A 26,409-nucleotide genomic window follows, 5' to 3' on the forward strand; every position below is an offset into this window, starting at 1 on the left:
TGTATGTGTGGAAATGTGAAAGGAATGGAGGTTCTGCATGAGGAGGAAGAAGAAGGTTGGGTATACATATAGAAAACTCCACGTGCACTAGTTTTCTATTCCAAAGCATCAAGAAAAGCCATACAGACTTGGTTCCCTCCTCAAAAAACACCTTGTGCCCCACTGACAAAAGACATGAGGATTGCTCTCCAATTGCACTCCCTCTCAACTGCAATTCTGTGGTCTTGCTATTCCCTGGGGGACTGAGCGAGCAGCCCAGGGTGGGACCATCCATGAAAGGACAGTATCAGCAAGCACATACGCACCCCTGCCAGCGACATGTAGCCAGCCCTAGCTGTGCAAACAGAAGAGTCCTCTCCTCTGCAGGTTATGGGGAAGAGGGAGAGCGGTACAGTAAGTAGAAAGGATATGAACTCCACTTTCATGGGCTTTAAGACACTTGGGGACCAGAGGGACCCTACTGAGGCAAACCATTGTCCATAAAACCAGTGTCCCAGTCTGAGATGTCCCAACTAAGCAGAAGTCTTTAAGCTACGTAGGCCAGATGCACAATGGTACTTAGGCACCCAACTCTGCCGGCTTTCATGCACTTGGTAGACTGGGCCCTTAGCGCCTCTCTGAAATTCTTCTTGTTCTATAGATCAAGGGAATCTCCTGGGCAATTGAGGAAACGTTGCACTGTATATTTGAGCCAATACTGTGAGAATGTGGGTACTCCAGTGTTGGGTCGGGCTCATCCCTGCTGTTTGGTTGTCTCGGCTGTGTTCGGGTGTTCATATCCCACGGGGCAGTACCGTTCTGTTAAAGCATGGGTGCTGCTGCCATGACCTGTCCGATAGCTATGCTTCGAGCTGAGTGCTGCCCAGTTAGGCTCCCTGAGCGAGTCCTCAGCCAAACGGTGCTCAGTGGAGCGGGGGATGTGTCACGGGCAGCTTTATGCCCCATCCTCCCCAAGCCTGGAGCTACTTTGGCCCCACTGCAACTTCAGAGCAGTCGTCGGGGTGCTGCTGCAGACTGGAAAAGCTCCCAAGGAACAATTCTACCAGCTAGATCATCAGCGAGCGCAGGCAGCCCAGCCAAAACCCCCTTCTTGACACCCTACCGCAGACACCCTCCTATGCTGGTTTCAGGGTAGAAAACAGCATGGATGGAGGTAGACTGGCTTTCTGCCTGCTCTGTACAGCTGCTCCATCCTGCCCTCATTTATATGTTCAACCATATCTTTAGGTGATAAGACCAGAGAGTGGATGCAATTAGGTCCAGGGCAGGGAATGAAAGATAACCTGGCTCACATCACCTCAGCCACCATGTCTGAATGCGTCTCTGAATGGCTGGGAAGCCCATCTAGGCTTCTACAATAGTTTCTGAGAAGTGTTTCTAGCCTGCTTACAATGGAGATGGATAACAGTCTGTTCAGCTATAAATTGATGGACACGTTAGTAAAGGAAAGAGTTCTCTTATGCCTGGAGTATCAAGCACCTCTTGCTCCATTTCAACAGGTCTTTTCAAAAACTGAGCAGCAAGGGAGCTTTGAAAGAGGAAACTTCCTAAGCAAAGCAGGAAAATTATATCGGGGATGTAGGCAATACAGCCCTCTGAAGGTCATTTGTACAAAAGAAGAGAATATGGCATCTCAGCACTCAACACAAAGATGCCCCAGCTTAGCTGTTCTTTACATGTAAACCGTAATTAATGGAGAAGGCTCAAAGAACAAATATTTGAATAACTAATCCAATGCGGGCTGTCATACTGAGTTTATTTTAAAGCAAACACATTGTGGAGGAAACAATAAGGTACCAGAATGGGGCTGTTGGGACGAAACAGTGCAAACCTCTGAGACAGGAGTTGCCAACCTTTTTTAACAAGTGTACCCCTTCTGTCTCAAAGTTTCAGCTTATGTACCCCATTATATTAAAATTATATGGGGGGAGGGGGCTGAGCGCATGTGTGCATGCACGCATGCCCCCTCCAAACCACCCACCCAGCAGGTGGGGTAAAGGGCCATCGGCGGGGGGCAGATCGAGGCCCCCACAGCGAGGAAGGGAGTGACACAGACAGGCAGGGGTCAGGCCAGGTTATGTGACAATCAGAGACTGGGTGGCTCATCCAAGGATGCGGGGGGGCCTCCCGCTGCTGCAAGCACCCCGGCAGAGGACTGGGGGGGCACATGCCCTCCCAACCCCCCAATCTGTGCGCAGGGTGGAGGCAGCTCCGGCTGGGCTTTGCGCACCTCTGCAGCTGCCCCAGGAGCGGTGCAACACCACGTGCATCCTGCTGTCGGTTGACAAACACTGCTGTAAGAGACCCAGCCAGCCTTTCTTCTTTTGGTGGGTTAAATTTTTTTAATGCTTTTCCACTCAATTCTTTCCTAACACACATTCATTGTTCTCCAGCATCCCACACAGTAGTTGACTGTATAGAAAAGATTTCATGGATTTCATAGGTTTCATAGACATTAGGGTTGGAAGGGACCTTGGAAGATCACCGAGTCCAGCCCCCCACCCCAGGGGCAGGAAATCAGCATGGATCATAGGATCCCAGCCAGACAGACATCCAAATGTCTCTGGAAGGTGTTCAAAGTAGGTGCTTGAACCACCTCTGGTGGCGGTCTGTTCCAAACCTTGAGGTCTCGGACAGTAAAGAAGTTCTTCCTTATGTCTAGCCTGAAACGGTCATGGAGGATGAGCTCTCAATCTCCTTAGACTCAAAACACCCCTTGGAAAATGGCAGCTCTTTGTTTTCATAGTCATTTCTTGACTATGGAAAAAAGAACAGAGTGACTTTTTCGTTGCAAATAGCTCAGAAAGAGCACAAGGGAGCCACATGTTTTTGACACGATGGATTCCCCTACGTGCCTCACACACAGGTGTTTGCACAACTAACTGCAAACATTGTGTGGCACCATGCGGCACCCTTAAAAGGAGCTCACGGCACCCCAGGGTGCTGCGGCACACCGGTTGAGAATCGCTGGGCTGTAAGAAAGGGAATGGTCATGCTGGTGGCTGTTTATTCTGTGGTAAATGCAAAACAACAAGAAGTGCTAGAGAAAATGAAAAAAAACCCAACATTCAGCAAGTACCTAACCAGAGGCCGGCTACTCCACAAAGGTAACCCCACGGCACGGCAGAGAAGGGGGACCAATATTCCACCTTTGTAAAATACAGTATGATCGGGGTAAAGGAGATGAAAATTAGGTTGAAGAAGCCCAGCGTAGAGACAAAGTGAGCAGCTTCCCCGAAGTTCGCACTTCCAAGAAACATCTTGAACAAAACCTGCAGGGAAAAGGAAACATATTAGCACAGTTGCCTTCCACCCCATGCAAAGTTTTGCCATGCAAATGGCTCCCTGGGGATTAGGCAAAGCTTTGGGCATGGGAAAAGCAAACCCATCTGTGTAGCAGTGCAAGAGCTCTTCACTAAGGTTTCCACCCCCGCATTGCCCTCCTGTGGGCTTGACCCCAGTGCGGGATGACCTGACTCGTTCACATAAAACTCGGTCCTGGCTGCCCAAGCGAACACTTCTGTTGCCTTCAGTGGGACTGTTGAGTAAGTGCTCGACCAGCGAGGCAGGGCTAAACAGTCCCACCCTGTGCTAGGAGGACAGCCCTTATTCTAGCCAGCTTCTTTGTGTACGCATGGTCAATCCTTCCTGCTACTCTCTCTCCCTGTTTGTGTCCTAGGAGTGGGCATCGTGCCATCGCCTGTGCTTGCAGGGCCCCAGCTCCTGGCCAGGCACTTCAATCACATCTGTCCTCACAGCACAAAGGAAGAATCACTGAAATCAAAGGTAACACACACTATGTCACAAGGAACAAATGCAAATAAGAATCCCAGAGACGGCAAAGGTCAGACACGCAGTTACAGGGCTCAGTTCTGACCTCGCAAGGATACTCATCAGGAGCAACTGCACTGGTTTCAACCGAGTCCTGCCAGTGCAAAGCTGATGTGTGAGGAACATTAAGTCCTCGCTATTTCTGAAGTCACTGGCATGCCAGTTGTGTGAATCACAGTAACAATTGTCCCCACAAGATCCATTGCGACTAGTAACTATTCGTAGAGGGGTATACCAAAGACTATAAGTAGGAGCCAGCTTTGGATCTCTCGTACAAAATGGACCCAAATTCTGCCTTAGTTAACAAATGCTGGCCCCCCAATGACCTCAGGGACCCTGCATGCATCTGAAGCTGCACTTAATCCAATGCATTTCTGAAGGCGGAGAAGGTAAAATTGAGTTCACCCTTCCAAGCAAAGCCACACGTTCCAAAACTTGGGCCAGAAGACTCCCATCTCCAACACTCGATGCCTTTAATGCATATGCTGCATTGCTTGCCCATGTGCTGATGGGCAAGCCAGAACGAGTGCAGAATATGCAACAGAGACCTGCAGTGCAGATCGGAGATGAGAAGTTTGCTACGACCAACAGAAACATGGCACTAGCTGCATTCAGGATTTTCTCATTGTTTTGTGTAACAAGCCCACTGCAAAAAGCATCAGCTGCTTTGGCAAAAAATGATGGACTCAGAGATGCTAATCTATTTGTCATAGACTAATAGCAATTTCATTAAAGGCTCATAAAGCAAAACCACTATGAACACTTGCCAGCCACAAACTAATTATCCCCGTAGTAACTTTTCTGACATGTCCAGCATGCTCTGAATGTAAATGCTGCAACAAAGATGAATCTTATATATTTCACGGTGCTTTGCACGTGTGCATTTATGAAATGTATGGTCCATGGGATACTCTCCAGCTATTTGTATAAACAATAAAATAAAAAATAAAAAATTATGACCTACCTTATACAATGCAGATGTGGATGCAGAGCCAACAGCATATGCTACACCAATAATTGAATCACCATGGAAACCATCTGCATATGCCATCATAACAATTCCTGTGATGGCCATTATTGCTGCGACTATCTGTACAAGCAAAAGCAAAAGAGATTTCAAGCTCAGCACAACTTTATTGCTTGGAAAGCCATCAGATGATCTCTTGTGCATTTTTATGAGAGCTACCAGCTACTTTCTCTAACTTCAATCCTCCTAGTTCCCTCTTAATAGGTGATTATGTTACTACAAGGAGGGATGTGAAATAGTAATGAAGGTGTATGTATCATGAGCAATATGGGTCTATAACATAGCAAATCCTCCTGGTGCCCATTGACAGAACTTTTATCTTAAATTATTTTTGCTTTACCATCCGCACTGCTGCAATAATTCCAAGGTAAGACATTTTAGCATTTTGTTCTCTCTCTCTAACACTAAACAAATACTTTGAAACAGTCCTTGATATGGGCTTGGGGTTTCAGGGCAACCAAGAGGGAATTATTAGGTGGCCAACTTTCCGTAGACTCAAGTATTTAATTCTGAAATACAGTGCCTAGCGGGCTGTTGTGGAACAGAGTATTCCACAACAGCCATGCTGCTCTGTTTCCCCGGTTAGAGATATTTTGAACAGCTCACACTTGGCTCATCTGAAAATTTGAGGCTGTATTTATTACTATTCTTCACGTGTTAAACTTACACCGGAGCACAATGAATGTGGATTTTGCCTCGGCAGTCATGCCCTGCTTCCATTTGCAAAAATCTCCCACTACGTGTCTAATCGCCTTGACCAAAATTAGGTAAGTGATACAGAGTTAGCAAGTGATGAAGTAGTTAATTCATAGTTAATAAGTGGTCAGAATATTAAAGTTGCTTAGTCTTTGCAGCTTCCACTGATTTCAGCGAGGGCTATTGTTGCCTTACCTGAAAACCACATGGTGGTGTTTGAAAATTAGACGCCACTTCCATCATTTCACTCCAGTATTAAATGCCATCAAATCAAAATATTCAGCACTTAGCAAAAAAAAACCCAAACAAACCCCATTCCGCCAAAGATGTCAGTTTTTAAAACCCAACCTTTTGGCTTTTAGACCTTCAATTTGCAGGTATATTTTTGTTCCCAACTTTATAGGCAAAAATCAGCTATTTTGTGTGCTCGCTAATTTGCCTATCCCTGCCCCCTCTCAATCAGCAGATGGCTTGAAGCACCCCTGTAAAATCACTGGGGGGTGTATTTGTCATAAAATGAGCCGACTCCCTTAAAATAAGTTCCTGAGATTTGCTGCTTCGACCTGGGAGCATCTATACAAGACGTTTACTGTGCAGTTGACTAGTTAAGTGCACAGTAAACGATTCAGTGTCTACACATGCACCCCTATTACAGCACACAAAACTAATTAACTCCGCGGCAGGGTAGTCTTGTAAAAGACAAGTACTACCCTGCTGCAGAGTTTTTTTTGCGTGCAGCAGCGCACGTGTAGATACTGCCCTGGCTGGCTGGGGCACAGGATCCTTCAGTGTGGGGCTAGCCGCGGAGACGGGGGAGTAGCCCTGGGCTGGCAGGCTGACTCCTAGGGTCCCCTGCCAGCCCAGGCTGCTGCAGCTGGGGTCCATGTGCTGTGCATGAATAAACTTCAGAGCAATATGTCGAGAGCTTCTTGCTTCAGCGTGCACGTTCAAACGGCATGTCTGGGAGCAAAAAACTCCAAAGCAAGAAGCTCCGGAGTTTATTCGTGCGCTTTAGTTGCATGTGTCGACGTGCCCACCGTGTATTAAACAGGCCGCATAAAATGTTGCCACCATAAACCTTGCCGTGTCTTTATAAGATTGTTAAATAGCAATAACAACTCTGCTGTGTGGAACAAAGGATATTTTTCTTAATAAAAAAGCTTTAATATGCTTTGATGAATTTCAATTTTCAGCAATTAAACATAATTTCCTATGATCCTGTTCCTGTGATCCCATAACTATTTCCAAAAAAGCTAATTCTCTACAATTTCTGCTCATCTTGCAATTCCAATTTCAGTGAATTAAGTTATATGTAAATTGCTATACCAATTTAAAATTGCACATTAGACTTCCCAACCCTCTTTATGGAAGTAAAATGCTAATTTCCTCAGGCGTTCTTAATTCCAGGTGAAATACTGCCAAAACAAAGCTACGTGCAGGATTTGTTATGCAAAGCGGGCGCAGGGAATTGCACACAACCTGAAAGAAAAACAGCACGCTCTGTCGGCACTGGGCAGTGTATGGGAAGCAATAGTGAATACTGGCAAGCGGCAATTCATCTTTACAGGAAAGACTGTTCCACGTGAGCCAAGTAGGACCTACGTTGTCTTATTACTGCAGTTACCCAACAGTCGGTGCTGTGCACGACAGCCCAGTGGAGGGTGGAGAAACCTAGATGTACAAGATGCTCATTTCTAAATTGAGCATTACAGAATCACCAACAACACGTACAACATTAACAGGCATTTCTCAGCTTTGGACAGCAATAAATAATCCCCACAACAACCCTGTGAGGTAGGTGAGTGAGTTATAATTACTTCAATTATATTAGGGGGTGGGGGACAGACAGGAGCAAGGGGGCAATTGGGTTCAGAAAAGCCGACTTGTAAAAGTGTTGCCTTCCAGCTCTGCTTGAATAAGGGTGACAGCTACAGAGCCAATAGTGCTGCCAATCTGAGTGTATCACCTGGTTTCTACTTTTGGTTGTCCCTCTGGAAGAGAATCGGTAATGAAGTTAACAGTGGAGTAATGTTAACTGCACCTTGCCTATTGCTTTAAACACCCCTGAACTGAGCCAGGGTTTCTGGTGAAGGAACAGAGCCTGATGTTAACACGTCACCTACCGTTTGGAGGGGCTTGAAGGTAGGAGAAGGAAAAAAAATCATCTACATTTTTGCTTGTCAGATAAGTGAGTTTGACACAGAGCCTCTGAGAGGCAATAACCATACAACCCCATGCTACTGTTTTTATAGGGTATGTCTACACCTTCATGAACGCACCGTAGTTACTGCACACTAAGTTTAGTACTTGTACAACCAAGGATTCAATCAATGTGCACTAACTGGCGCTACTGTGCAGTAGCACCAGCGCACAGCTTTTTAGCGACGCTAACTGCACAGTAGCTTAATACTACTGCGCAGTAGCATACCAGCACAGGTTTTGCCCTCCATGTTACTGCGCAGTAGAATTAGGCTACTGTGCAGTTTGCGTCTCGTGTGGACGCACCCATCTCATTGCTCCAACTCAGTTTGACACACTCATGTTTACCAGAGGAACTGTGAGGAGGTTAGAAATGAGGAAATCAGGACGCTCAGGCTGGGATCATAGGTAATATTTTCAGGAGCTCCTAAATCACAGAGGAGATTAAGTTTTATTGAGATCCTAGATGCCTCAAGGCCTGAGCCACGCATGCATTTGCTCTCAAGCAGCTCAGTCTTGACAGTGTGGACCAATTTCAGCTCCTCTGCTGTATCGGCCCTGCCCCAGCCCGTGTGCTCTGAGCACACCCAGACATCAGGCTGCACACAGACGCATGCAGGGGAAGCACAGACACTGCATTACACACACAAAGGGGGATGAAAGCAGGGACCAGGGCCTTGATGTGCACTCTGCCTATTGCCTCTCCCATCATTAGGCTTGAACATCACACTCAAACTTGCACAGCATCTCTGCCCCTGGCTCAAGGACTATTCCACGTCCAGCGGACCAGCTGCAATAAAGTGAGTGCCCGTTCTCTCCACACCATCCTCAAGCTGCTATAGAGGGGGAAGCTAGGGCACGGTCATGGGAAATGTAGGTTTGAATCCCCACAGGCAGAAAAGGAAATTCAACTTGTATCTCCCAAATCTCAGGAGAGTGCTTGAAACACTGAAGTCATAGGAAAGCAGGGTTGGAAGGGACCTCCGCACAGCAGGATCATCCCTATTCGAACCATCCCAGACAAGTCCTTGTCTAATCCTTTTGCAAAACTACACAATCAACCCTGCTACAAGCAACCATATTGCTCCAAGACACCAAAAGCTCTCTGAAGACCATGCCCCCCCTCAGCAGATAAAGGCTAACCTCCCCCCCAACAGTCTGTACCAATCTGACCATGGGGTAAAACTCCTTCCTGATCCCCAGTCAGGCTGACCTTAAGTGGAGGGGCAAGACCCTTTAACCTCTGGGTTTATGTCCCAGCAGGAGCACTGGCACACCCCAGCCAAAATCCCCACCCTGCCTGCAGCCAATACCCAGAGTTTCTGAGGAAGGTGAAAAACAAACCTCTGACACCTGTAGCACCAGGGGAATAAAAAAAAAAAATCCTTCCTGGCCCCAGGTGGCACCCAGCAAGATCCAGAAGCAAGGAGGAAACATAGATCAACCATACTTCATTCTGGTCTTCAGCAAGCATGACTTCACACAGCACACCCTACCCGCACAGACCTGGCTGTACTCCCTGCCCCATAAACTTATCCCAGCCGCTTTCACCTTCTTTCATACTTAAACCAACTGTGGGGCTCTTCCTCCCGAAGGGCATCACCGTCTCTGCCTACTTGATTGTCAGGGAAAGGGGCTTCGGTGCCTCCCTTCATTTGAAGATATAAGGCTGTGAATCTGGAGGGGATGAAATGCCCCCCCAGCCTAAAGTAAGGCACCTGTTCCTTAGCAAGTGGTGGGATTTCAGACACATCACTCACAGCACCACTTCTTTTTATCTAGCATAGAAAGCCTCCTACTCAGCATGGTACCTGTTACAAATCCTACTCCTAAGTGTCCAACTCTTCTCATATATATGGGGGAAAATATACACACCTTTTCAGTTGTAAAAGTGAAGTGTGCTGCCAATTTTAATCTAGAAAAATGTGTTCCCTGTGTATCAAAACTTTGGGAAGCACATCTATCTACCTATACATAGCCAGGGAACACTTTTTCTAAATTAAAATTGGCAGCATACTTCATTCTGATAACTGAAAAGGGGTGTGTGTGTGTGTGTGCGCGCGCGCGTGTGTGTGTGTGTGTGTGTGTGTGTGTGTGCGTGTGCGCGCGCGCTTTGAAATACGTTCTATGCTTTGGAAAAGATAAAAAACATTGTATACGTGTGTGCACACAGTCACCCCCCCCCCCATATAATACTTTTCTTTTCCAAAGCATATTCCTGCCACAGGAAAGGGAATGAGTGCTGAGATGCACTGCTAAAAAAAAGACACCAGAAACAACCCAAAAAAGGGTTGTGCCCTGCTCTTTCCACAGCCTGCCCCCTGCCAACCCCTGCTCTGTACCTCGGAGGCAAGGGCAACTCTCACTGTTGAGACTGCTCCTGCAGGGTCTCAAATGCTGGCAACCACCCTTGCGGCCCCTCCTGCTAGCCCAGGGAGCATGGGAGAAGTGGAGGGGGCAAGCCGGGCAGCAAAGTGTGGCCCCATCTGTGTGTCCACCTGCCCGTTCACAGTGCAGAGTGCTGCTGGGAGCATGGGCAGGAGCCAGCACAGCAGCTGCCCGGGGCGGGGAAGGGTGGGAGAAGGCAGCAGCAGCAGCTGTGGTCTCCAGAGGAGCAGCTGGAGGCGCCACTGGAGTAGCTGGGGCAGGCACAGGTGCTAGGCAGGGGAGGAGAGCATTCACCTCCTTGCACAAGCAGATCTCATGGCACACTACCACTGCTCTCACGTGCCACATCCAAGGGACTGGGATATCTGGATCTACAAAGTAGTCCGCAGGCCCGGGTTGATCCCAAAGGGACTACTTTGTAGAGCCAGATATCCCAGTCCCTTTGTGGATCTAACCCAGCATCACTACTGAAAATCAGATGGTGGGAACAATATAAGAGGTGGTTAAGGATCTGAAGATGGACAGAGTGTGCCTTCCAACAGCCACTGAAATGAACTGGAGTTAGGCACCTGCTTAGTTGTTTTTGAAAATCTCTCTATGCACTTAGCTCCCTGGTAGACATTGCACTTAAGACATGATTAGTCTGCTGATCACATTTTAAATAGTAACCCAGCTACACATCCAGAGAATTAATGGTGCCAGAAAAAGGGAAATCATCAATAAAAATATTACACAGAAAATGTGCAGTATTTTTGTAGCTGGCTTCCACTGTGCCTCAAATTGAACATGTGGCAGGATTAGGACCACACTGGGTCTCCAACCAACCCTAATGCGGTCCCTGCTGGCCAACAATCAGCTGATTGCGACCCAGGGCTCAGACTGGTGCTGGTGTGGTCTGCAGGGCCAGGCACCGATCAGCTGATCATCAGTTGGCTCGAGGGACTGCAGTGGGGCCAATTCAAGTCTTGGTGCAGTCCCCAGAGCCAGCCAAGGACTGATCAGCTGGTTGTTGGCCAGCAGGGACCAGCTTCCACCAGCTGAAGCCCCAGTGAGGTCCTTGGATCCAGCTAACAATCAGCTGATTGTCAGCCAGCTCTGGGGACCGCACTGGGCTGGTTCAAGCATCGGTGCAAACCCAGAGCCAGGCAACACTTGGCTGCTGGTTGGGCACGCAGGGTACTTTTACACATGCTCTGGGGGTGGCGCTTTAATTCGAGCAGCTCTCAGAGTGTCTCAAGTATCACTGCCCCCACACTTCAAAATAGCAATAGGGGTGCTTGAACAACAGCTCGTTCGACAAGCTTTAATTCAAACGCCCCTACTGCCATGCTGAAGTGTGGGGATGCTGATGCACGAGATGAAGAGGCTGTTGGAGCATGGTAATGATTGTGCTCTAGCAGACTTGATCGCATGTGATACAACGCGCTGTGATTACCGTGCATCAGAGCAGCCTCTGCGCTCATGCACAGGCACCTCCAGCTTTTCACTTGCTGGTGCAGGGGGAGTCCGGGAACATGACTGCAGTCTCCCTCTGCACTGGCAAGTAGAGTGTGATCAGGATCTGATCCCCAGTCCCAAAACTGTGCATTGTGCCACACATGTGTGGCATGGCAGGAGGCACAATCGTCAGGATTGGGGATCAGATCCCATCATGCTTTTAACTGAGTATCTGTCACAGCCTGAGCTACATTGTTAGGTGGCTAAGAGCCTTTGGAAATTTGGCCTCTGATTCCTAATTGATTTAGGAGTTTTCTGAAAATTGAGTATACAGCCGTTTCTTCTAGACTGCCTTTCTCCTTGAAACGTGATCAGGTGTCATCTATCAAGAGAAAAAGTCTGACTCACAAGGTACTTTGTTTCTTATCCAGATCCCCGAATCTGTGTTTCATTCCATCACGTAAAATGGTTGCTACTGTGGAAAAGTAATCCTCCAAGAAACAAAAACCTGTCACATAACTTCATAGGGTATAAAAGCAAAGATTCCTGTAACAGTCATGCAATGCAGCGTACAAAAGCCAAAACACTGACAGCAATATTTCATGCCAGCTCTGCATGTAAAAGGCATTTAGTAACAATGAATGGAACAATTCCTGAAATCTTCTTGAAAAGCAAAATGATGCCTTTACTTAGCAGCCATAAACATGCAGAGAAATTCTACACATTAATTTCCACTTATGCAAATACTTTCCTACTTGCTCGAGATGTGAAAGAATTTGGACTTTTTTCAACTCATTCCATGATAAACATGAAAAAAATAGCAGCCGTCTAACCAATCCCCAGAACTGGCTCTCAAAGGAATGTGCTTCAAAAAGAAAACAAACAGCTGCACATTGTTTCTTTTTGTCTCGGGTGATAGATAGATAGATAGATAGATAGACAGTTGTATTTTGTCATTGGTCCTTCGTGACATTGTAAACGTCCTCCCTACAAAATGAAACAAAACACTTTGTAGTCATCATCCGTCTAAGGGCTCACATTAGTTACTAACTCCCATTCCTTCTTACGTTAAGATTCGTAGGATAGGTCTATAGGGCCACCAAAGCAGCCAGCTCAAGAACCAGGAACAGAATACCCATGGCATTGTAGATCTCAGCACAGGTTAATTTATCCTGTTTCTTGGATGAGTTTTGATGGCCCGTGCTGGGCATAGGGCCATCCCAACTAGACTGCTCCCACTACCCGAGCTAACCTAGTTTAAAGCTAGCTCAGGCATCTCTTCAATACACGGCAGTCAATGGGGCAAGTTCAGTACAGACATACCTTCAGAGAGTCTGAAGAATGATTCATCATAAAGCACAAGTAGAAAGGCACGTGTTTTTAGCCTGAGCTAGAAATACCGTAATTATGACAGATCTTTAATGCCAATCAAAAACCTCATCAAAATGCTAGACAATATGCAGACATACTGCTATTTTAGAAGGTGGCAGAGTAGCTTTGCACCACACTGACTAATCAAAGCAGATATGAGCTTCAAACAAACACAGTGAATTATGTCTCTATCCTGATGTTTTAAACAAATGTCCAGTGGTGTTATACCAGATTCGGCTTAGGCACAGAATGGGGTCGTACGAACATGTTACCTCAATACCACATCAGTGCCTTTTCACTGATCTCAATGTGCTTCACAAAAGGGGCACAGAAGACCTAACAATTTCTGCTTCCTATATTCCTATGCACAGCTCCTATAGCCCAAAGGACATTTCCTGATACCATTCATCACCATTCATACAAAGCCTTCTGCTCACTTCTTGAGCTCAGTCTTTCCCTTCATTTTATGAGCCTGGTCATAACACTGACCCCATTCACCAGGTCTGGTCTCTTCTCCTTGCATCCTTTTTTTCCCCCTGAGTACGTCTGTATTCTTTTTTCTCCCATCTTCAATCCTTGGGGATAGCACATAGTTTTCTTCTCTTTCCTACACCTTTGAAGGAGCCGGCCTCACTTCCCTTTTCCCATTAGTTCTACCAAAGACATCTTACAGGGCCTGAAGAGCCAACGGGACGTCTCACACCATCCTCCAGAACCTGGGCCTCCTCTTCTGGTAAAGCTGTTACACCTCTACTGAGTCTTCACTGCTTTGCAGAGTCCAGTCTTTTGTGCAGGAAAAACCTTTACAGAGAGCAGCTTTGGTTTTCAGTCTTAGCCACGTTGGCCATGACACATACGTCTACTGGCTGCCATTTTACATGGCTACATACACCATACACATTGGACTGATAGGCCATAAATTGCTTCCTCATCATTGAATTTTGCACCATGAAACCTTATTCACTCTGTAATAGCATCTCAGGGCTGCCTTGCCCATTTATTACTACAACTGAAACAAAGATTCAAATAGCAATATATTTCTAAGGGTGCGGACTAGCTTCACTGTCATCTTGGCTACCTGTCTTGCTGGGAAGAGGTGGGCCTGAACGTGGATCATATACAATAATATGAGGGTCAAATCCAAGTCTCTCTAAAGTCACTGAATTCCCACTTGACTTCAGCAGGGTTGGGGTTCAGATCCTAGTGAACAGCACATAACCCTATCCAGCGTTAACGCTTTCTTTTCACCAATGAAGAACAGGCACTCACGTGAGTAGAGCCACTGCTTTCAGCACAATGATTCATGCAAGTATCTGCTCACTGGTGTGGACAAAAAGGTTCACAATCCAAACCTATGTGATTTTTTGAGGGCCAGTTTTAAAATTTACCACGCGTTTCAGAAAGGCAATTCTTTGCTTCTAAAGAGAAGGCTACATCACCTACACACAAGCCTCATCTCCTGAGCTCTGGGATGAATGAGACTTGACCTTGGAAAAGTTAATATCAGTATTTCATATTAGGCGCTGCTTCTGCAAAATGCATATTACAGCATTAGAGACAATGACTTCTAACCGGGCATTGGCTTATGCTGGCTTTAGAAGCCTGCATGTGTGTCCATCAGGCTATTTGGGCGCTGGCATATTGCAGCAAGGGTCCCATCGAAGCCAAGGGGAGCATTGCAGCTGACAGCTCTTGAAACAAAAAGTTTCAATTCACATATAAGGCTGGAAACCTTGTTACGGAGCTCAGTAGACAGCGATCAGAGCAAATTTCCATTTTAGGAGGAGAGATTGGCCAGGCAGAATTTGACTGGGAGCATCTACACTTGCTATTTATGCTATAAAGGCTTACTGTGCAGTGTTTTACTTGTGCACAGAGTCTACAGGGAGTCTATAGGTGCTCCCTCTTGGGAGCAGAACTGCTCCCAATGGAGACAGTCAAGTACACAGCTTCTCCTACCCTGCTCTGGCTCCCTGCAGCAGCCAGGAAAAGCTCCCAGCTCCCTGGGGTGCAGGCCCAGAGCTGGTCCTGATGCCCACAGGGCCAGGAGAGCTCTGCTAGCTGCAGGGGCAGCTGTCTCCTGGCCCTCTCCACACAGTGAGGGGTCTTGATGTGCACAGGACCAGGAAACAGCTGCTGCTGCAGAGCTCTCCCAGCCCAGTGCACATGGGGACAAGCCCCATGCCAGCAGGGCATCTCCAAGCAGCCAGGGGCTGGCCAGGAGCAGTCTTCCTTCTGGGGCAACTCCCAGCCAGCTCCTGGCTCTGCAGGAGAGCAGAGAGCTCCCCAGTCCCAGTGCTCCTCAACCCCCTGTGCCTGTGGGGAGCCAGGAGCTAAGCAGTGCCAGGACAGGGAAGCAGGGAAGAGGGCAGCAGAGAGCTACCCCATCCCAGCATAACTGGGCACCCAGCTCCTGGGGGGAGCTGGGAGCTGAGCAGTGCCATTACTGGGGGAGTTCCCCAACCCCTGGTTTTGGGACTGACCAGGAGCAAATTTGCAGGTAGTAGCTAATTGTGCAGTAGACTAATTTACTGCACAGTAAATGATACACACGTGTAGACAGCAACACTTTAATGCTCAGGAGATTAGTCTGCTGCGCAGTAAAGCATCTCGTGTAGACACCCACTAAGGAATATCATTGTCCATATGGAACCCAGCATATTATTAGTAAGTATTACAGTGAAACCAGCCTCCCACCTGAAACCAGCTAGTCTGGGAGAACAAGTGCCCACCCCAGGACCCCAAAGGTTTTTGTGTTCAAAGATCAGTATTTGAATAAACTTCGGAGTGGAACACAAGCAGGGCTACAAACCTGCAAACACTGAGGCATGTGCCGACTTCTAAGCATCAGAAGCCACTGGGCCTTGTCACATATCTAGAATAAGTGGAAGTATTTGCAGCATTAGGTCCTGGCCTGAACTGTAGTCAGCTCCATTCTGGGGAGACCTGGGATGACACGGACAGTTGGCACACTCCATTGAGCCGTGAGACACTCCTGGGTTTCCAGAAAAGCAAGAATGCTTCCACATGTGGCACAAAGAGCACCCGTAGGCCAAGTCGCCCATGGCTGCCTACACATGAAAGTTTTACCTGGTATACTCCAGTATTTGCACCAGTGTCACTAGGCCAGCAGAGTTATGGCAGCATGTCCTCCCACAGAGAGAACAACGTGGGTAGCATTAACAGCCAGGCAACTCTGACATGCCAGCCTGAACGACCAGGTGCCTGTTTATACCTGGGTTGATGACAGACAGCCTTTGGCTTGAGCTGAGTGAGACAGATTCACACATCTGGATGCCTTAATCAGGGCACCATGAGATCTTCTGAAGGGTGCCCCAAGGCGGAAGAAGGTAAGTGCAGGCTCAGGCTCCTCCCTAGCAGGTTGCTGCCTTGCCCTCTCGACAAGGAGGGAAGCACTGTAATAAATGCATTCGTTTTGAAATGGGGTGCTGCTCAATTCACAGAAGTTATGGGGGGGAGCCTCAAATCAAATCAGGGGTGACTCGAGTCTCAAAAGGTTGAGAACCACTGCCTTGACCTCTCTGCAACTAACATAAATACCAGGGTGGTAACTATGTTTTATTTTGTTCTAGTTTAAACTAGTCCCCAAACAATGTCATCCATAGGAAAGTCACACATGCTAGAACATGATTCTCAATCGTGGTGCCGCAAGATGCCTAGGGGGATGCTGCAAGGCCCAACCCGTGTGTGAAGAGTCAAGCACTCCCCTCCCCTGTGCAGCTCCCCATGCCTGCTGTAATGTCTTGCAGACCAGCAACATCCCCAGCTGCTCATCTGCAGCCTGCTGCCAACTGCTGCCCTCCTCCACAGTTTGGCACCCCTGCACTTTCTGCCCCTACCCTCTGACCTGTGCACTTTGCTATGGACAGACAAGCAAACAAGTGGATGGAGCTCCACTTTTCAGCCCAGCTCATCCCTGTGGCCTCTCCCACACTCCCAGGGCTAGTGGAGGGTCGGATGCCTCCAGTTGCCAGCATACATGACCTCAGGGCAGTAGGTTCAACCACAAGAACTTGCCTTGCCCCCTTCTCCCCCAGGCATGGACTAGCAACGTGGAAAGGGAGCAGATGATGGAAAAAATAAGGCACAGCAGCATGAAGTCCTGCTCCCACCATCCTCCTCTGGCGCCAGTTAGATCAGTATTCCTCAACCTTTTTAGCCTCAAGACCCCCTCCATGACTTTCCTGAATTTAGATTTTAGCTCAGTAAATATGAGCAGGCACCATGGGCTGCTGCTGAATTCAGAACAATTATGGAGGGCTGCCTTGAGGCTAAAAAAGTTAAGAACAACTGCACTGGAATAAGTATCCACAAGGTGCATCTACATGTGCAATTAGGGTGAAAAAATAAGCTCCGGTGCAGTTCACATCAGAGTTTATTTCTCCTGGACACAGCGTTTACATGTACGCCCAGGACCACGGCACACTCAGCTGGGGCAGGGCAGCTCTGGGCTGACAGGAGGTCCAGGGGGGCCAGCCTCGGGCTCTGGGTAGTGGCATTGGGTGGAAGAGGAGCTGGCTGGGGCACAAGGATGCTACAGTGCAGGGCTAGCTGGCAGGCAGCCCCCACACTGTAGCACCCTCATGCCCCAGCCAGCCCTGTCACTGTTTTCACGTGCATTGAGGCAGTGCAAATTACTCCACTATAGGATACTCCTTGTCCTGGACAGTACTATCATACAATGGAGTTAATTAATAGGTTGTGCAAAGCTTTGGTAGCTGATTCAATTCAGAAGAGATTTGGCCCAATTCGGGGACCAAATCGCCGAATCTGAATTGAATCAGGAGACTAATTAAAAGCTCCAAATTGATTTGGAAAAGCTTTGGCCAATTTGGAGGTTTGGCCATAGACTAAACAGGCAGCTGACAGCTACCACCAGTTGGTAAGTCTGTTGGGGTTGGGGGGATGGAAGGGGACTGGGCGAGGGAGGGAATGGGGCTGGGGCAAGCTGCCCAGCTAGGGCAGCAGGGTGCGGGACTTGGGGAGAGGGGCAGGGGAGTGGGGGCAAAGGATGCGGGTGCAGAAGTGCTGGGAGCGGGGGCTCTGCCCTGTTGCCGCTTGCCCAGCCAGGGCCTAGGGGAGTGGGATGTGGGTACAGCTTGCTTTGAGCGGAAAGGGGCAAGCGGCAGCACGGCATATCTCCTGCTCCCAGTGCTGCATCGTGCACCCCACCATGCTGGCTGGCAAGTGGTGGCAGGGCAGAGCCCTCGCTCCTAGGGCTACCATGCCCACATCGGGACTGGGAGCATGGGCTATGGCCTGCTGCCGCTTGCCCCCTTCTGCCCAGAGAAAGTCATGCTTGCATCACACCCCCACCCTGCCATGCCAGCTGGGCAAGTGGCAACAGGGCATAGCCCCCACTCCCAGCACTGCTGCGTCTGCATCAGCACTGGGAGCATGGGCTCTGCTCTGCCGCCACTTGTGAGCTGGGGCAGGGAAGCAGACACTGCCGCAGCTTGCCAGCAGGGGGGACGGGGGTGTGGCATGGGACGCAGGCGCATCAGCACTGGGAGAGGGGGCTCTGCCCAGCCACTGCCTGCCAGTTGGGGCTGAGGAGCAGGTGCTACTGCTGCTTGCCAGCCAGGGCAGGGAGGGCAGGATGTGGGATGAGGGTGTGGCAGCAATGAGAGAAGGGGCTATGCTCGGCTGCCACTTACCCCTTCCACCTGGAGCGAGCCGCACCTGCATCTCGCTTCCCCGCCCCCCAGGCGAGCGGCAGCAGGGCATACCCTTCCACCCAGAGTGACCCACACCCACATCCCACGTCCCCCTGGCCCTCTCCCCGAGTCCTGTGCCCACCTGCCCCAGTGCTGCTGCCACTTGTGAGCTGGGGTGGGGGGTGTGGGATGTGGACACAGCTCACTCTGGGTGGAAGGGGGCAAGTGGCAGCATGGCATAGCCCCCGCTCCCAGCTCTGTCATGCCCACATCCTGAGCCCTCCTACCCAGCTGGCAAGTGGTGGCAGAGCCACCAGTCCCAGCACTAATGTGCCTAGAATGCAACTGGCAGCAGGGCATAGCCCCCCCACTCCCAGCACTGCCATGCCCGAATCAGTGCTGGGAGCGGGGGCAGCTTGTCTGAGCCCCACCCCCAATCCCTCCCTCCCCCATGCCCGTTCCATCCCCCCAGCCCCAACAGACTTATCAGATGGAGGTAGCTGCCAGCTGCCTGTTTAATCTATGGCCGAATCTTTCAGATCTGATTCGGCCAAATCGAATCAGGAGAGTGATCCAAATCTCCAAATCAAATCACCGTCCTGCAAATCGGCCAAATCCAAATTGAATATTTGCCACTTCACACAGGCCTATTAATGAATTGACTCCAACCTAATATGAGCACATGGGTAGATGGTGATGCTTTACTATGGAGCTAATTAGCCAACTGCAGTAAAGTTCATATGTAGATGCACCTACAGACACTCTAATTATACCAGGATAAGTATAGCAGTTTAACTGCCCGTTTTACCTTTGCTGGTACAACTTTTCTGCATGGATAAATGCTAGCACCACGTAGTGCATCACGGAGCATCATGGCTGAGTTCATTAATCTGCCTGACTATTAAGACAGAATGCCCTAGGTTTGGGGGTTGGACTAGGTGACACCTGAGTTCCTTCAAACGCTATGTGTTCATTAAGCATTGTGTTTTGTAGCTGGGTGTGGAAAGGTTATTGTGGGCATGGAACGTTATTGGCTGGCCTGAGAAATATTTTTTTTTAAATCTTGCACAGATTTCTCAGCCCCATATGCTCCAAAAAATAAGTTTGTCAAAGGTATCACCAAAGGAAGTCAAACTGAATCTAAATCCCCAGCAAATGAGTAAAAAGACAGCTTAATACTACAGAAGATAAAAATGTCATTTTGCAGCTGAGAGAGGCTTTGCATTCATCTATGCAAGGGCTTTACAATGGTCTTCATAAAGCCTGGACTCCATCGGGCAAAAGAAACATTTTTTGTGTAGTGGCCTTGCATTTAGACCTAAACAACAGGGAAACAGTTGTGAGCTGCTAGATCTGCAGTGATCATATCCCACATCCTGGAAACGTCATGACCCGTATGTGAAAGGCTCTCTGAAATGTTCAATTTGCAACATTTTTCATTCATTGTTATATTTCTTGAAGGATCGAGATGAAAGAGATGAATCACAAGTAATCATTTGCAATTCAAATGGCAACGTGACCCAGCAGCAGTCTTTCCTCCAGCAGACAGAAGCCAAATAGAAAAATCTGCATGCAGTTCCACTGACCCCTATTCAGGAAAGCACTTATAGGTGTGCTTCTCTGATTCTGAATCACCAAGACATAAACAAATGGGTAAAGTTGAATATATACCTAACAAAGGTCCTGAATAAGTCTAGAGTAGAAATAGGGGACATAAAATGAAATAATTTAGCAGTAAGTGAACATGGTAGACAGGGTGCATCCTCTGAAACAGAACTTCTTAAAGCTCTGAATGCTGGAAGATGCAATAAGAGTGAAGCAGGGAAAATTTGGGACATGATTCACCCTTCTCCTCAGTATTGACTTTCTGCCACTGCATGAGACAGGATGCTGGGCCTGACGGACCTTTGGTCTAACCCAGCAAATGTGCTTCTGACTTGTGCACATGCTTAAGTGTCACAAAACAGAGACTGTAGATACCAACCTAGAAAGACGTAAAACCATGCTTAACTTGATGCGCTGTAAGTCTGTCCACTGACCCCAAATGGAAATGCTTGGTAGGCAAAGCACATGCAGGAAAGTCTTCGCAGAAGCAGAGCTTTTGTGTGCAGTGTTTGAAGGAAATGCCCAATACAATTAGTTACGAATATAAAGCCTGCACAGAGTAGCCACATTTGCTGAGCACATTTTCACAAGAATTCATTGCACAGCAGCACCCACTGACAGTGGTGTCTACAGACATGTCTGTGGTTTCAAAGAACTACTTGAGGGAGCACCACGGTGAAGTACAGCATGCCTGCACTATGCAGGCTGCTTCCCCCAAAGGATGCAATGTAATGGCTTGGGTGCAACATTTGGTGTGCACCAACAAACATGCCCACAAGCATTTGGCACATGCCTCATGCTGCAATAAGAGTGACATTACATCCTTCTGGAGAGTAGCACGTGTGACCAGATATGTCATGCTTCACTGCAGGGGCCCCTAGCACGACTCTTTAATGGCAGAGGCATGCTCTACATGGCAACTGGTGACGTGATTGCATCCCACGTAGACTTCCTTGAGACAGTACAACAGCAGGATAGACACAGCATCAAAGGCTTCAACATAAGCTGCCTAAAGCCATGGGTATTTAGAATACTTCAGCACTGGACATGTCTACACAGGCACTTAACTGTGGAGTAGCCTAATCAGCTGCGGAGTAAAGTGTCACCATCTACACGGGTGACGGTATTATGCTGCAGTAAGATAGTACTGTCAGGGACAGTACTACCTGATGCCAGGGTAATTTACTAAGACTAAAGGTACGTGTAGATGCTGACCATGGGCATCAATTGTGCCCATCAGTGACTGCTGCTTCTCGCAACTCAGGGGGCACCATGGCAGCGAGCAGGGACTGCCCACAGCCACTGCCAGCAGTGTTAGCAGTGGGGGGGGGGGGGGTGGAAACAGCAAGTGGTGACCACCCACATCCGCCACAGACAATATCAGCAGCGAAGGAGGCAGGTGCAGGAGGTAACCACCCCCAGAAGCTGGCAGCACCTTCAGCAGTGGCCAATCTCAGCGTGTGGCGCATGCCCCCCCACGTCTCCCTCTACACGTCACCTATGATTGGGCCAGACTCCTGCCTGCTGCCTATACAGTGCCAGGACAGGGAAACAGGGAAGAGGGCAGCAGAGAGCTACCCCATCCCAGCATAACTGGGCACCCAGCTCCTGGGGGGAGCTGGGAGCTGAGCAGTGCCATGACTGGGAGAGTTCCCCAACCCCTGTGGCCCCCTGGTTTGGTGACTGACCAGGAGCAAATTTGCAGGTAGTAGCTAATTGTGCAGTAGACTAATTTACTGCACAGTAAATGATACACACGTGTAGACAGCAAGGAGGGAGGAGGGAGGAGTGAGGAGGAGGGGGACTAGTACCCACAGCCTAAGAGGAAAATAGAGCAGCCTGTGTAATGACTCTTCAATTAAGAAATTAGCTGCTCCTTCATAGATGCTCCCTCCTTCCCACACAGGGCTTCACCAGGGCTGTGTTGCCTGGCTGGGCTTGCCCCCTCCCCATCTCTTCCCACAAAGGGCTCCGGGCAGCAGCTGTGTCATCGGTTAATTGTTTAACAGATATAATTAGAGGAGGTTAAACAAATATTTTTTTAAACAATATTTCCATCCCTAGTGTAGCAGTCACCACCTCTGACTGCAGTGTAGACACAGCCTTAGGCTCTTGAACAACCTCACGAGAGTTGCTGGGAGCAAAGACCTCCTGCTCTGGGGGTGCAGGGTATTTTGCAAAAGCAGGCACAGAATTTTTTAGTTCTTTATATTTCTGTCTCTTTATTTCTCAAACAACCTAATTATACTGCTCGCACAGTGTCTGGGGAATAGAAGCACTGCAGACACTGCCAAAATGCAAAAGACTGGATGTGTGTTGGGACTTCTCACAGTCCTCTGTCACATTCGATTTCCCAGGCATTCACCTGCCTGATTATCAACATCATTAAAAATCTGCTCTTGGAAGTGGTGCTGGGAAATGGCATTAATTACCCCTTCGGCACGGCACCATCAGAAATCTACCAGCTTCTACCAGTTAATGGCAAAACCACCTCCTTTCATGTGCAATTGTTTGACGTTCATTTCTTCAGTCGTGTATTGTCATGCAAATAGCACTGCATTTATAGTATTAATACCGCTGTGTATTTATAGCAAAGTTTGACACTGCTTCCCTCCCCTGGTCCTGTACTTCTTATTCCCTAGTAAAATGAAAAAAATTACAAAAATCAAAACCAGCCATAATACATTTTCACGTGAAATTTCTTTATGCTGCCTTCTGGGGGGAATCTATCGATCCTGTTTGCCCTTTGCGGTAACTAGAAAGGGAAATAGATTTTTTTGTAGGAAAAAAAGAGCCGTTGGCAAGCCAAGGGTCCAACCCCTTCATGAATGCTGCTCCTAAATCACGCTTGTCCAATACTTATTCAGCCTCCTCTTGAAAGCTTCCAGTAAAAGAGATTTCATGACTTCCCTGGGCTGTTTCTCCACTGCCTGACACTGCTAACAGTAAGGAGATTGGTCCTGAGCTCTAGTCCAAATCTACCTTGCTACAATTTCAAACCACTGCGTTGTGTCCTGCCCTCAGCTGCAAAAAAGAACAGTTATTCCCTCTCTTCTTTTTAGCAGCCTTTCAAATATGCGAAGAGTGCTATCGTGCTCCCCCGCTTACTCCCCTCATCTTCATGGTAGACATGCCTGGGTCTCTCACTGTCCCCTTGTGCAGCCTTCCAACCCCGGTAGCATTGTTGCTGCCTACCCTGGACCCTCTCCTGCTTCTCCACGTCGTTCTTAAAGCATGGAGCCCAGAACCGCACCTAGTATTTTTGGATGAGGCCGCTTCATGCCGTTACCCCAATGTGCACAATGAAGCTAGACTGCCCCAGGAGCAAACTACTGGAACTGCCTCAAATGATTGCCTTTGAATTTCCCTCCATCTAGCTGTAGCCTATGTCTCCTGAAGCTGCTACTTGGTTATTTACAACTAGCTGCAACCCGCAAAACATGCGCGATTACATTTTTATTGCAAAAGTATTTCTTTAAATGTAGTTCTAGTTATCCTTTGACCGAATACTGTAACGCAATCAAAACGTCTCACCCTTGAGAGGCACCATCCCTGCCGCCCTCCTGCTGTCTTCCCGGGGCAGCCAGCCCGCTCCCAGGCAGCGGGAAGACGGCGGGGATAGCGCACGGGGCGCTGGAAGCTGAGCTTCCCCAAGCGCGCGCGGCCTTCCAGCGCCCTGTGCACCCCTGGATCCAGCGGGTGCAGCCTGCGAGCTGGGGCTGCACCCGCACAGCTAGCGCCCTGCCAGGACAGAAGAAAACCGGTGCCTACCCCATAGGGAATACTATCGGCTCACTCTTCTGTGCCACCTCGGAGGACAGCTGGTACACAAGTGGGTGGAGGGGCAGAGCGAGGGGTCTGCATGTCCTTTGCCCACTCTCCACTCTGCTGCCACACCGACAGCGCGATTCTTTCACACCTTCCTCCACACCCGACAAGCGGCTTGCAACGGAGCCGCACGTGGGAGGGACTGAAGAGGGATCTCTGAAGGACAGGATTTTTCCATGCTGCCCTCTGCAATCCCTTCCACGAGCCAAATGCCACAACACCGCTCTCTCTGCTCTCCCATCTTCCCAGAAATCAGCCAGGTCATTCGACTCAGGTTGGGCACAACTGATGTTTCTTGATTTAATTTTTTGCAGTGGCACAGGTAATATTGATAACAACTGTATTTATTTTGGCCCTGCTTAGACTTATTATTTGAGACCTTCACTTTAATTGGATGACTCACAGGTGCAGGTGCAGGGGCAAAGACATCTTGTTAGCCAGGGGCAGGCAATTATTTTGGGCAGAGGGCCGCATACTGAGCTTTGGCAAGCCATTGAGGGCCGTGTGACAGGCAGCCAGAGGCAGATAAGTATTAATTTTCTAAATTTTTTAGGGGCCCTGCGGGCCAGATGGAATGGGCTGGTGGGCCACATCTGGCCCTCAGGCCGCATTTTGCCCACCCGTGTGTCAGAGCCTCCAGAAGCGTGAGTTCAAGTCTCGCTCTAGGCTCATACCCCCCAGTCACCCCAGTTATAAATGGCAACGTAGTTATTTGAGCTGGAGAATTATTATAAGAGGCCTATGCCCAATTTAGGTCCCACTTAATGCCTCTTTTACTGGGAAATGCCCAGTTTATTGTAAGTAAAAACATACAGTATATTCGGAAAAGAAAAGAATAATATTAAATGTGGTCAATTTTTCATCTACCCAGCAATGTAAGTGGAAACATTTTAAAAAGCACTTAGGGAATTATCACAAATGTAAAAATAAATCTGTAAAACTGCACGTTTCCCTTCGCTGATTATACTTCTGAATTCTATGCCCAAGTCGGAGCAGCATGACAGAGCCGTTGAAAGCTTGTTTTTAGCTCAGTTGACTAATTCACCATCAGAGTATCATAGTTGTCTTAAACTTTTCATCTCCTGTTATCCTGGAGCCTGAAATTGCTACTTGATCTTCAACCTTTGATTTGCAGCACATAGTTAATGAGACATGATTCACAATGCATACATGATTGGCAGCAAAATGGCTATCTTTAAATAATGGATTTCAGTTTGATTATGAAAATCAAGATGGTTGAAAATTATATATATATATATGTTATTACCCTTACGCCCATGAACCTGTCTTTCAGCACAATCCAAGAAAGCAAGAAGACAAATGCTTTGTTACAACAGAACAGGGCAGAGACGTCTGTGGCTGTCAACTTCTTTAAAGCCAGTAAATACAGGTAATTAGTCAAAGTCCACAGAATAGAAAAGGGAGCAGTCCTTTTAAGAAAGAGTTTCAACGTCAGACCATCTTCACCAAAAATCCGACTGCATTCCCTAAGAAAAGAAAACAGTTTTACACTCAGCTAGTATTTGCGTAAAGTTGGCTTGAGCGAGGAAAACAAGTTCTCGACTTTTATTACGTGCCAGGTTTAGTCATGGAAATGTTCGAATAATCAGTACACCCCAAGAAAGGACTGTTTGTACACTGGCAGGTTATATACAGACTGTAGCCTGTTTTCCTGGCTATTTAAAGCAGTGAAATATTATAGAAGCAACTTACCTGGAAGACCTACTCTCTATACAATAAATACATCAGAAAAGTTACTGTCACATGCATAAGTCAGGGGTATCGATAATACTCAGAGCTTTTAAGCATCTATCCGTCCTGTATATTCAAGCTTAACACTGCGGTTCTTCTTGTGACTTGAAAAATTCCCACTGCTTCTCCCTCTCTAAGGTGAGTCTCTTTCTTTTATTAACTGGGGTATGATATTGAGAAACACCCTGCTTTTCACTGTAATGCAAGTACTCTGAAATCTTGAAAGTGTTAACTACAGAGCATACTACTTCCAGACAGCTCATTGTAGGTACGTGGAAACGTTCTTGCCATCAGTAAAACTGACCAAAAGGAAAAAAGGCAAAGAGAATTGGTTTTGCAAAACAGAACAAGCTTGATTTGAGGGGTCCACTATATGAAAAGCTGCATTCACTAGGATACATGGAGACTTTTTTGTGGATAAAAATTGCAAACAAAATACAAGGCTTTGCAAATACTAAATGGGAACTTGTAGCTTCATTCAGCTTTGAAGGAAGCTCTTGAGGCTGGTTAATATTGGGTGATGCAGGAATGTCAGTGCTTTTATAGACAACTCAAGTGACATTATTCAAAATGAATTCCTGGATTGGCTCAGAAGAC

At 48.0% G+C, this 26,409-nt stretch overlaps 1 protein-coding gene across 3 annotated transcripts in view; it reads right to left on the minus strand.

Annotated features, from left to right (window-relative positions):
• SLC35F4 (solute carrier family 35 member F4) overlaps positions 1 to 26,409 on the minus strand; it is a 240,566-nt gene that overhangs the window by 1,508 nt on the left and 212,649 nt on the right. For 2 of the 3 annotated variants that reach the window (XM_090034273.1, XM_090034272.1), the window contains 3 exons: positions 25,328 to 25,547; positions 4,796 to 4,921; positions 3,080 to 3,272 (listed from right to left, as the gene is read on the minus strand). In XM_090034273.1, the coding sequence (XP_089890399.1) occupies positions 3,080 to 3,272; positions 4,796 to 4,921; positions 25,328 to 25,547 (539 nt within the window). The remainder of the gene's footprint in view (positions 1 to 3,079; positions 3,273 to 4,795; positions 4,922 to 25,327; positions 25,548 to 26,409) is intronic. The other variant, XM_090034275.1, reaches the window with a different exon arrangement.

Source organism: Crocodylus siamensis, chromosome 2 (assembly GCF_052110815.1).
Source record: "Crocodylus siamensis isolate JL-2025a chromosome 2, ASM5211081v1, whole genome shotgun sequence".
Taxonomy (NCBI): Eukaryota; Metazoa; Chordata; order Crocodylia; family Crocodylidae; genus Crocodylus; species Crocodylus siamensis.